This window comes from Orcinus orca, chromosome 19 (genome assembly GCF_937001465.1).
Source record: "Orcinus orca chromosome 19, mOrcOrc1.1, whole genome shotgun sequence".
NCBI lineage: Eukaryota > Metazoa > Chordata > Mammalia > Artiodactyla > Delphinidae > Orcinus > Orcinus orca.
Window position 1 is genome coordinate 30,870,873 of NC_064577.1, and position 12,209 is coordinate 30,883,081.

The following is a 12,209-nucleotide window of genomic DNA, read 5'->3' on the forward strand; positions in this document are numbered from 1 at the left end:
TCACGCCATCTGACTCTGGGCAACAGGCCCAGAGAGGCTGAGTGTGTCTCCCAAGGTGACACAGCTTGGACTGGGCAGTGCAGGAATTCACACGGAGCCAGGCTGCCCCAGAGGCCACCCCCGCTCCCCCGCATCCCACACACACAACGGGCCACTTCTGCGTCCCCTCAGCTCAGTGCCCAGTTTTCAGGGATCCCCAGTGAGGCTAAGGCTCTAAGGATGAGACTTACAAGAGGTGACGTTAAAGAAAAAAAGGGGTGATGTGGTAGGTGTTATTGTACAAGAGGGATGAGGAAAAATGCCCATAGATGCAGTTAAGATGCTCTAGAAACTAGAGCACCTTAACTAGTGTTTTTAAAATAATGGCAACGTCATTGAGCACAACAGACTGACCTGTCTGCAGGAAGAATTCTAAAGGGACAATTTAAAATAATAATTGAAGTGTGATTTGAATGTAGGTGGGGAACACGGCCCATCACCTCCTCACTCTGGCATATTTTACGCTTTGTTTGGGCAAATAGTACAAAGCGTCTGCGTCTTTTAAGCACACTCCAGACAGCATGGGGAGGTGGCCGTTGAGAAGTTTGCTGGGTGACAAGGAGGAGACATTTATCATGGCGTTATTTATGACGGCAGAAACGGAGACAGCCTAAACCCTCAGCAACGCAGGTGTAGTAAGTAAATTACGGTTCATCTGCGGCAAAAAAGTCAAGCTGATTGAGTGTTTTGACAACACAGGGAAAAGCCTTTTTCCCCCACGATGTTAAGTAAAAGATAGAAAGCAGAGCAGGTAATTGCATATACACAGCATTCTTTCAACTACAGGGAGAAGCACGAGAAAAAAGACTGAAAGGAAACAGGCCACATGTTGACACAGGCCGCTCCCTGGAGGTGGGTCTGCGTTTTTCTTGTCTTTTCTCTTAAACTTTAAACTACTCCTTAGTCGTCAAATGGTTTTCGATCGTCCAGCCCTCTTCCTCAACAGATGGAGCTGAGAGAGGTTGGAGTCTCACCTGGGGTCATGCGAGGGGCTCCCTTTCTCAGTTGGGGTCAGGTCAGGTCGGCCCTGAAATCGGGTTGCCAGGGGACGGCCAGGCAAAGAGTGTTCACAAGTGCAGTGCTCACCAATGCTAGCGCATCGGATTTATGGGGCAAGACGTGGAGGTCCCCCCTGCACACCCTTCCCAAGTCCCACTAGGACCCTCTGCTGGAGTGCTTGTACCTGGACAAATACCTCCTCAAGCAGCAAAATGCAAAGAAACTATAAGGGACTAAAAGTACTACGTGCATGCACATTGGGGCAAATTATGAACAGAAAGATGCAGAAAGGCTGAAACCCAACTGCCTCTTCTGAGGTGTCGGAGCAAAAGCAGGGTCCTGCGCATGACCCCTGCACACAGCACCACCAAGGGGGTGGGCAGGCCACCTAAGCCCCCCTTCTGACCCCACCCACCAATACACCCCTGCCCTCCCCCCATTTAAGGGAGCAGCTCACCCCCCACCCGCTGAGCAAGGTTGGGGAGACAGAGGGTGATGAGGCTCCCCGCAAGCTTGGCATCGTGCTTCACCTCGACGCCTGGGCAGCTCAGGGGCAGGCAGATTCGCCCAGACTGCTGCCTGCTGTCTCTGGGGGTCCCACCTCGCTCTGTGCCGCCCAAGACCCTGCCCACTCCAGCAAGCATAGACTTCCCTTGGGACCATGCGGTATGGGGCCAGGGGCAGGTGGGAGAAGACTCGGGACCACACGGTGCCTGGACGTGACGTGCTCCCAACAGGATGAGGACTGAGCTGACCCCATGGCGGCAGCCGAGCCCCAACTCACTTAAATGCTTTCAGGCAGGCCTCGGGGATGTGCTCCTTGTCAAACTTCTTCAAGGAGTCCAGGAAGGTGTCCACTTTGCCCATCATGATTTTCGCAGCTTTCCAGCTCTGGTCCTTGGGGATCTTGCCCCCGGGTGCCGTCAGAATCATCACGGCGGCCGTGACGTTGACCACGGCGTCTGGGGGGGACCCGAAGGACTTCAGCTCTGTCAGGTTGTTCTGCAAAGACAGACGGACAGACTAGAATGGGGATTTAGCCCCGAGCAGGACCAGGAGGCCCCCGGTGATGACCCCACGGCGTCTCCTCTCTTCCTCTCTTCTCAGGCGTCGTGATCCCCGTTTCTTCCCCCTCCTGCCCTCACCTTATTCAGAGTGTCGAGGGCCTCCTGCGCAGCCAGTAGGGCCGGCTCTGCCTTGGCCAGGTCTGTTTCACAAGCTTTTTGTTTCTCAGTAACATTCTGGAAGGAAGGCAGATGGGAAAGATGGATGCAGGGGTCCGTCTGGGTGGCGTGTGTGAAGGGGGGACCCTGGGCGGTGTGAGGGCAAGGAGGGGTGAGGAGGGGTGACGAGGGGAGTTGCCCTTCGCTCTCGCTTCCTGGGTCACCGTGTGAAGCCCGCCTTTCCCCGCCCTGCCTCCTTTGCCCCGAAACACTCAGGTTAGAAGGAGCTGGGTGTCAGCTGACCTGGGATTCAGGGAGGGGAACTGGTCCTTCTCTTGGCTCCAGCTTCCAGGACCAGAGGGGAAACCTGGGGCCACACAGGCCACTCCCTGGCTTTGAGGCCTTATTTCTTGGTGCCACTGTCATCCCTCCAGGATGGACCATTTCAGAGGTACAGCCCATCCTCCCCTTAAAGTGAGAACATCTTCATTCACGCATGCACGCCTTCATTCATTCATGCATGCATTCGCTCTTTGGCTCGGGAAGAACCCCTCTGAGCCTTCAGGCACCAGGCAGAGACCAGGAGAAGCTTGGTACCCATCAGTCAGGAGTAGCATCTGCGTGACAACAGAGATGAAGAAGCCAGTCGGGGCTGGGAGCTTTTGCTGGGCAAGGAGGAAGGACGACAGAAAGAAGAGGGTCTCTGCAGAACACCTCCTGGAGAATCCCATTCCATACCTTACTTTAGGGACATGCGGGACACAACTCAGGGAACAGGGCATGGAAGGCACTGACTTGGCCGGTGGTGCTGGGAAGCTCCAGGCTTCCCTGGAGCATGTTGGGCCATTTCTGGATCAGGGGTTGGAGAGGGGTGGGCACCCAGATGTTAACAGCTGCATGTATCAGACGGCAGGTCCCTGAGTTCAGGGTGCAGGTGTGGGTCCTGGCTTGGATCCTGACTATGTCACTTGCTAATTTTGAGACCTCAGGCACATTGCCAACCATCCTAACAGGGCTGTGGTCATGCAGGTTACAATGAGGGATGGAGCAGAGCTCCTGGCTACCCCACCCGGCCCGGGACCCTCCGCGCTCCAGCACTGGTGGGGAGGGAAGGGCTCAGGTCCCCCTCCTGTTGGCCTTGGAAGGAGGCTGTCTCAGGCAAAGAAATGACTTGCTGCTGTCCTCCCTCTCAAGAGACAGCAGACAATTACTGGGACTCTTAATTTAGACACTCACGCAGGTGCATGACTAATGACAAAAAAGGCATGCAGGAGAAGGCGATGAGAAATCAACCCAAGCCATGAACCTTCGGCGTGCAGCCCCCCAGGGCCAGTGGCACTGGAACATCTCGGGGCTCCAGGTGCAGCAAGTCTGAGGACCAGGGCTCCGAGGAAGGCTTCTCAAGCCTTAACGTGCTCACAGGCCACTGGCATCTCACTGAGATGCAGACCCGATTTGGCAGAGCTGGGGCCTGGGAACCCGCATGTCTTACCAGCTCAGGAGATGCCACTGCTGGGGCTTGGGAGGGCAGCCCTCTGCTGAGCTGGGGGCCCTGCGCTTGGGAGAGAAGCCCTCCCTGCGGGGTTCCTGCTGGTTTGCCCGGGCCTATAGGAGATACTGGCCACCAGGGGAAGGGGCCCAGCAGGGCAGAGCCGCGTGCCGCTGCCCGTCTGCCCACCTTGTTGATGACTTCCACCTTGACTTCTTCCTCATCAGCAATGGCTTTCTCTTTGCTGACCTTCTCTGTTTCCACACCCACCACGTGGATCAGCTTGTCCGCTTTCTCGTTTTTCTGCTTGAGCTCAGCCTCCTGAACCGCCAGCTTGGCTTTTAAATCGTCCACCTAGAGGAGGAGGGAAGGGAGGCGGGCAGGCTGGGGCCCCAGCCACCGCACACTGCCTCCTACTCGGCCGGGCTGTCCCGGCCCGGGATGGTACGGGCTGGTGGCCATGGGAGCCGCGGGGCCCGAGCAGAACAGCAGGCCTGCCGGTTGCTTACCACTCCCTGTGACGCATTTCTAAGTGCTTTTTCAGCTTCTCCAAGGTAAGTATTTACTGAGCACCGACTGTGTACCCAGGGTCGCAAGTATAAGACCCATTCCTGTCATTCAAGGAGGTGGCAGTCAAGGTGGCCGGGTAAAAACAATGTTGGCAGAGGCAGGGTGCTGAGGAGTTCTGGGGAGGCTGGTGGGGCTGTGAGAGCCTGGAGCCGGGGATGAAAAGCTCCCTCGGGCCCTCGGGCGAGGCCCTAGGCAGCCAGGCGGAGGGAGTTCTGGGAAGTGGTAAGTGACGGGCTGAGACACCCTTCCCCATCTGGATGACTTCTAGCACGAGGAGGCCACCACTCCATCGCTGTAACCGCCCTCTCCTGGGTGCATTTCCTGTGTCCCAGGACCACTCCCAGAAGGTACCTTTGGGGAAAAACGCCTGCTGAGCCGGGCTTCTCCCTTGTTCCTATCCAGGGAGGGAGCAGGCTGCTTCGTGGCTCCGGCAAGCTCTGTCCAAGGAATGGACAGCCCCAGCACCGGGTTCCCCTCTCTGCCCCCACGGGGTGGCCTTGGCTCCGTGCAGCAGCCTGTGTCAGGGGCCACCCTCCACCTGTGCTTCTGCAGCTCCAAGGCCTGTAGCAGCTGTTTACCAGGCTCCCGCGGAGACGCCAACGGTGGGCAGTAAAGAGGGAGCCGGGGCTACACCACGGAGGATATTTAAAACCAGGCAGAAAACTTAAAAATTAACATGGCGTGAAAGTACGGCAGATGCGCTTCCATCTGGGCACCACAGTGTGAACGGGGCTCCGGGATGGACCCGCCTCCACGGGCTGCACTTGCCTGCATGAGCAAACCCCCCCAGACGCGGGACCCCCAGGAAGCACCCGACGTAGCATCAGCACCCGGAAGGCGTTTGGGATCCACCGTCTAGGTTAAAACCCATATACTTGCTGTGGTTTGCCAGTGGAAGTTTCTCCGAGGCAGGGGTCCCAGTCCCCTTACTTTGTGTCACATGCCTGGGGGAAGGTTCTGGAAGCACATCCCGAGGCCCCAGCTCTCCTACCTGAGAGGCTGTGCTCTGCAGCTTCATCAGCCCGTTCTCCAGCCTCTCGATTTTGGCGACCAGCTCCATCCTCTTCTTGGCCAGTAGGTTCTGGTACAGTTTGATCTGCTCCAGGAAGGTTTTGGGCGTGGTGTAGTTGTAGCGTCTCTCGGTGGCAAGGTACACCTTGGACATCTCTTTGACGGTCGTGTGCACGTAGGACATGAAGAGGCTGATGGAGGCCTTAACTTCCGGCTACAAAGACAAGACAGAACCATTCATTCCCCGGTGCCCTGATGGAAGAGGAGGCTGCTGGCCACAGTGGACCACAAGGTGGGTTCCCTTCCTCGCCGAGGACCCTGGATGAGTGGTACCCGCTCTGTCAACCTTGGTGGTTCAGCTGTCAAATGAGGCTCAAGACAGCAAGGTCTGCAGGGCTCTCACGGGCGACGGTGGTATTGCACCGCCAAGGGGCCCGGTCAGAGCCAAGGTTATCACTATTCTCTCTCTGACTCACACACTTGCATATACAACATGCTTGATTAACCAGGTAATTTCTGCAAGCATTTATCGGACACTTCCTGTTCCAGGCCCTGGGGTTTTAGTAACTCCTTTCCCAGCCCTTTCTGGCCCGCGTCCACGCCAGGGTCACGGCCCCACCACCTGGGCCTGCCCCACCTGCCCGAAGACAGGCACTAGGAGCTTTGCCCCAGGAATTGTTCAAGGGACATTCACTGTAATTCAGGTTAATTTGGGAACGTGTTCATCCAACACACGCTTCTTCGGCATCTACTCTGCAGCCCTCGCTGGTGCCAGCAGTGGGGCCATTCGCCGGTCCCCGGAGGCCCCCGCCCCTACAGGCACTCGGGGTGTGAAGGACACATGACGGCGGCATTTCTGGGAAAGGCTCAGCCTGCAACTGAACGCTCTGACAGTGATAAGCGGGGGGCTTTACCCATCTTTAAAAACTAGGGAAGAGGTTAATTTCAGGCTTATTTTATTCCACTTAATAACTGAATATGCGATCAAAATAAATCAGACACGATAACCACGTGGGATTTATTCTGGGCCTGCGTATCACTTGCATCAGCTGGGTCACAGGCTAATGCCCATTTCTAGGCCGGCAATGAGCACAAACGGTGAATGCGGGCACCGTCTTTCAATAAAAGAAAGACACTGTAGGGACTTCCTTGGTGGTCCAGTGGTAAAGAATCCGCCTTCCAATGCAGGGGACGTGGGTTCGATCCCCGGTCAGGAAACTAGGATCCCACATGCCACGGGGCAACTAAGCCCGCAGGCAACGACTGAGCTCGTGCGCCTCAACTAGCGAACCTGCATGCCGCAAACTACAGAGCCCATGCGCTCTGGAACCCGTGGGCCACAACTAGAGAGAGAAAACCCGCATGCCACAACTAGAGAGAAGCCCGTGCACCACACTGAAGAGAAGCCTGTGCGCCACAAAGAAGATCCTGCGTGCCGCGACTAACACACGGCCCAGACAAAAAATAAATAAATAAATAAATAAAATGTTAAAAAAAAAAGAGCCTTTAAAAAGAAATGAAAGACACTGTAAAGGAAAAGGAAAAAAAAAAAGAAAAAAAAAAAGAAGGCTTATATCACCCCGTCTTACTTGTCATGCCCTATAAAAGGCAGGTCAGGGCTTCCCTGGTGGCGCAGTGGTTGAGAGTCCGCCTGCCGATGCAGGGGACACGGGTTCGTGCCCCGGTCCGGGAGGATCCCACATGCCGCGGAGCGGCTGGGCCCGTGAGCCATGGCCGCTGAGCCTGCGCGTCTGGAGCCTATGCTCCGCAACGGGAGAGGCCACAACAGTGAGAGGCCCGCATACTGCCCCCCCCCAAAAAAAAGGTAGGTCAAAGGTGAGGCAGCAGGCCTGGGCAGAGCCCTGGAGGCAGAGCCATGTTGGAGCCCAAGGCAAGAGGAAAAAGTGTGCGCCCGCATACACTTATCAAAGTAAATACGGGCTCTGCAGTCGGTTCCAATCAGGGACTATGTTCAAAGCCCGAGCTGCTCAATCTGTTCGCACGTAGGATCCCCCGGAACCAGCCCTGTGGGCCCGTGGCCGCGTGAGGCCCGGAACCCCCAGCTGATTGAAACGACCATTTCCCTGGCACAGTAAGTTGGGGCCAGAAAACCAACAAATGGCAGCCTGTCTTTGTTTACAGTTTTGACACTTTTGAGCATTTCAGCATTAATGTTGGTTTTTTAAAATACTGCATTAAAACATCACTGATCTTGATTAAGTTTTTGGTGCCCCCTTAAGTTTTGCACCCAAGGCGAGTGCCTCAGCTGCCTCACCCTACTCCCGGCCCGACGGGAACCCTCCCTCCCGGCTCTGTGCTCCGTGACTCACCTGAATCCCCTCGGTGTCCTCAAGGAAGTGAGTGCTGACGGACACCAGGGCGTCCTCTGGCCACTCATGGAACCAGTCGATGGCTGTGCAGTTGACCACGGCAGGGAATTTTCTTGCTCGTACACGCAGGACGGAGCCCACGGGGGAGAAACACAGGATTACCTAGAAGTGGACACAGTTGCTGCTGGTTGGGGGATGGCGGTGCTGGGGCCAAATCGCACTGCTTTTGCAGAAAGCCCCTTTAGAAGGAAAAGCTCTCTGCGTGGTGTCCATCTCCAAGTGCGGGGGTGGGGAGAACACGCCCAGGTCTGGGCTGGCAGTGTGGCCATTGCATCACGATGTGAGGGTGCAGGGGAGCCCCAAGCCCTCCTGGGGTGGCCCCACAAAGGGGGAAGGAGGGCTGGGTGCAGGAGGGAGTAGGGCGTGGGCAACCACACTGGGTAGGTGAGGTCCCAGAACAGGGAGGGCTATGGTCCTTTAGCAGGTCTGGTCCTTGGGGGCAGGGAGGAACGAAAGCAGGGCCACCTGGCCAGGGGCAGCTGTCCTACTGGTCACGGACGAGGAGGGAGAGAAGGACCCAAAGTGCTCTCGGTGTAACTTGGGTAGCTCAGCCAGCTTCCCCAAGGGGGAATGTTGAAGGTCAAGGTGAACTAATCTATTTAAACGTGCTCTATTTGGGGGGGGGGTGGATGCGCATATAGAAATCACTTCTTTCGGCCACAAGGCACTTCTAACAGCCCACCTCCATCAGGCAGCCCACCATACTCTCCTAACAGTTTTCCATTTCCTGTGCGGGAACAGCCCCTAACTCCTCCCCGAGTGAAGAACCAGCCCTTAGAAGGTCCCCGGGACCCCCCGCCCCCAAGCCCGGGACCCCCTACCTTCAGGTGCCTGCGCACTTTCTCAATGAAGAATTTCCAGCACGCCTCCCGGGTGTCCGTCAGGCCCAGGGACTTCACTTGCGGCCGCATGGAGGAGATGATGTTCTCCACCTCGTCGTCCATAAACAGCCCCGGGATCTCCCCCGAGGCCAGCAGGTCATTGATCAGCACCAGAAACTGCTCCTCGGCCACCTGGGAGTCCGTCATCAGGAACACCGAGGGAACGTTCTTCACGGCCGACTTGATGTACTGGGCGCTGAGGTCGAGCTGGACCCGAGGAGGACACCCTCAGAGGTCTTGCCAAGAAGATGCTCGTGTAGAAGCATCTTCCACCACCACCCAGACGGGGGCACCCGGAGATCAGCTCCGTAAGAAATGGGCAGGGTCTGTAGATGGAGACCCAGGGCCTTCCGTGGAGGACACCCAGGCTTGTGGCGGCTCTACTCGCCACAGCTCCAAAGTGGAAGCAACCCGGACGTCCCTCAACGGATGGATGGATAAACACGATGGGGTCCATTCACACAGTGGGATATTATTCTGCCTTAAGAAGGAAGGAAATTCTGACCATGCTACAACACAGAGGAACCTAGAAGACATTATGCTGAGTGACGTCGGCCAGTCACAAAAGGACCAATAGGATTTGTCCTCACATGAGTAGGATTCCACTCATACGAGGTCCCCGGCAGAGTCGGATTCATGGAGACAGAAAGTAGGACGCTGGGTGCCAGGGGCTGTGGGGAGCGGGCAGGGGGAGTTAGTGTTTCATGGGGACAGAGTTTCTGTTGGGGAAGATGAGAAAGTTCTGGAGATGGACGGTGGGGTGGTGGCACCACTATGTGAACATATTAATGCCACTGAATGGTGTGGTTAAAATGGTAAATTTTGTGTTGTGTATGCTTTACCGTAAAAAAAGGAATAAAAAGCTTAAATGAAGACCCTGGAAGAGGCCCCGAATAAATACACCACAGGCTGGGAGGGGGAGGCTGGAAAGTATTGCCTCTGCTCATCATAACGCCTATCACATTACTGGTAGGTTTTAAAGAAATAATTGACAAAACAATTGCATGGTAATTCTGGATGAATAAATGAAGGAGAATAGTAAAAAAAAAAAAAAAAAAAGCATGTTACAGAGCAGTGTGACTAGCTTGCTATGTTTGAAAAGTGCCAACTTACACGTATAACTTGTAAATATATATTAAAACGTCAGTGTCATCCAAGTATGAATGTGAATTTTCAGGGGTTTGGTGATTTGCTTTTCTTTACCGTCTAATTTTTAAATAAGACCTGAGAGCCTCTGTAATTATTTTAAAGGCTTTAAAATGTCCATTGTAGGCATCCCGAGTAGCTCTCTTCTGCCCTTTGGAAGCAGCACACCTCCCTGACATCTGTTCAGAGAGAAGCATCACCAGGGTCCCTCAGCTGGAGCTGACAGGGGTATAACTGGGGTCACAAGGCAAGCTCCAAATTCCAGGGTTTTTGGACAAGCTTAAAAAACAAATCAAAGGGAAGCCCTGAGCCTGGGAGAGCAGAGGCCTCAAGTGGGATGTGAACCCCGGTCGCGCCCTCGGGTGTGGCCTCCAAGGCAGGTCCTACTTGGAGAGGCGGCGGGGGAGGCGGCGGGGGCCTTGGTGTTGAGACACATCACTCTTCCCACTTCACAGCCCATCATGGATGTGGGCTGGGAGCCGACAACGCTGGAATCAGCCGTAGGTACCTAAGCGCGGGAGCTTCACTGCGCGCGTGAGCCCGGCGGTCGTCCTGGGGGAGGCGAGTGTGGCGACTGCACAACAGAGGGCAGCTCCTGGCTGGTGCGGGCTCAACCTGCACCGCTGTCATGCTGGCCCCTGAGTGTTCCTCCCTCCTGTGGTTTGGGAATGAACGAATTTGGGAGGGGCCTCGAAGTTCCACCAAGTTCAGCTTTTGAATCCGGTTCGACTGGCTGAGGCAAGGGATCTGCTTGGAGCGAGGGAAGCTAGTTGCTGCAGGGACCCAGGTCAGAGCGGAATGTTCTGGAAAGACCGATGGTCCCTAAAGGCCAAGGGCCGGCGTGGTGGCCCCAGGCCTACAGCACCTCTCTTCCCCCATCCCGCTTGCTCGTCTCCGGGAGAATCGGGGTTTGCCGCGCCCTCTGGCCGCTGCCCTTTCTCTGGCTCCCGCTTCCAGGCTCTCTCCTGGGGCCCCCAGGGGAACCTGCTCCGGCCGAGACCTCAGGGCCTCTCCTCGGCCCCAGCCCACTGTCCTGCCTGGAGCCTCTGAGGCCTCGACTGTCGTGAAGCTCGGCCCTCTCTGGCCTTCCTGCCGTGGCGCTTGCTCTGTCCCTGCTGACCACTGCTCTGGCCCGTGGTCCTCGTCCTGCCTGCCCCGGGATCCCGTCCCCCTCAGCCTCTGCACCTCTCTGGCATGGACTCCGCCACCCCCACGCACTCAGGCTGAGGGGCCGAGATCTCCACCTGCCGCCCTCTCCTGCACGTCCCAGCCCCACAGGTCCCAGTGCGCCTTGGCCATCTCCTGCCGAGTGTCCCCTCAGTTCCCCCGACGCCCACGCACACGAGGCTGCACACTATCTTGGTTTCTTCTGGCACTGGAGTCTTGGCCGTCCTCGCCACCCCTCCCAGTCCCCCTCTGTCCTCAGTTCCTGTCTGCTTGAGGGAGACTTCGTGTCAGTAATTGCTCCAGCTGCCAACGTCATGGTCAGCCCCACAAGCTCAGCTCCGAGGGTCCCCTCCTCACTCACCATCGAGGAGGAGGGAGCGGGTCCGGACAGCGGCATCTGAGGATGTTAAAGACCACCTGCGTCTGGGTGCATCTCGGGACTGGCGGTAACAGAGCAGGGCGCACACTCCCCTCTCTGGCCGGGGCACACTTCCGGGGCCCCTCGCGGCCGTCGTCATTGCCGGCAGAGACGAAGGAACACGGAGCCCAGGTTGGGGGTGAGTCTCAGGGAAGAGGGTCGAAGAGGTGTGGCCAGGGGCGCTCTCCTCCTTCTGCCTTGCCGGCTGCAGGAAGGCAAGCGCTCGCCCCGCCTGCCCGTCTCCGGTCAACATTTGCTGAAGGTCGAGGGGGCCGCCCGAGCTGCTGGGACGTGGGCCTGGCCCCTCACTCAGCTTAAAGCATTTCTCCAGAGGGTCTGGTCCAGCTCTCTGGGCTACTACTCGGGCCTCGGGGAGAGGGCTCACAGAAGTCAAAAGCACGCCACTGCCTGGCCTGGGGACTGCACGGGGGGTGGGGCCTGGGGACCCAGCAGGTGGGAGTCCAGCTAAGGTCCCACTCCTCCCGTCAGTGCAGGGCACTCGCCCACGACGAGGGTCTCGCTCCATCTTTCCCTCCTCCCTTCTTGTTGCACTGTCTGGTTCCAGCCTTTGTGGGGTCACCGGGGCTCCTGTGGTACCCCTCTACCCGTCACCCCTGAGCGATCTCTGCTGTCTTCAAGCCATCCTCCACTCTGTCCCAGAACACCACCAGATCTGCCCCTCCTCTGCACACATGACCTTGACAGTATCTTGTTTTCTTGGGACCAAGTCCAGGGTTTTCCATGAGGCACACGATGGCCCTTGGGTTTGGATCCTGACCCTTTTCCCGCCGCGTCTCCAAACTCCAGTGGGTGCCCGTGGCTTATGGTACGACTTTATAATAATGTTACATCATCATGAACGCATCTGTTACGCTAATAACATACACATTGTTAACTTCTTACTGTGACGCACTCATTAGAACAATAATAATGCAT

The 12,209-nt window shown here is 56.7% G+C and overlaps 2 protein-coding genes across 2 annotated transcripts in view; one reads left to right on the top strand and one right to left on the bottom strand.

Moving 5' to 3' along the window:
- The window catches only part of PGS1 (phosphatidylglycerophosphate synthase 1), a 584,793-nt gene that overhangs the window by 65,343 nt on the left and 507,241 nt on the right, over positions 1 to 12,209 (top strand). The gene's annotated exons all lie outside the window — the stretch shown is intronic.
- The window catches only part of DNAH17 (dynein axonemal heavy chain 17), a 161,541-nt gene that overhangs the window by 27,180 nt on the left and 122,152 nt on the right, over positions 1 to 12,209 (bottom strand). Inside the window, exons 60-65 of the mRNA XM_049701566.1 lie at positions 8,483 to 8,749; positions 7,602 to 7,763; positions 5,252 to 5,485; positions 3,880 to 4,044; positions 2,184 to 2,279; positions 1,823 to 2,040 (exon numbers count right to left, since the gene is read on the bottom strand). Of these exons, the coding sequence (XP_049557523.1) occupies positions 1,823 to 2,040; positions 2,184 to 2,279; positions 3,880 to 4,044; positions 5,252 to 5,485; positions 7,602 to 7,763; positions 8,483 to 8,749 (1,142 nt within the window). The remainder of the gene's footprint in view (positions 1 to 1,822; positions 2,041 to 2,183; positions 2,280 to 3,879; positions 4,045 to 5,251; positions 5,486 to 7,601; positions 7,764 to 8,482; positions 8,750 to 12,209) is intronic.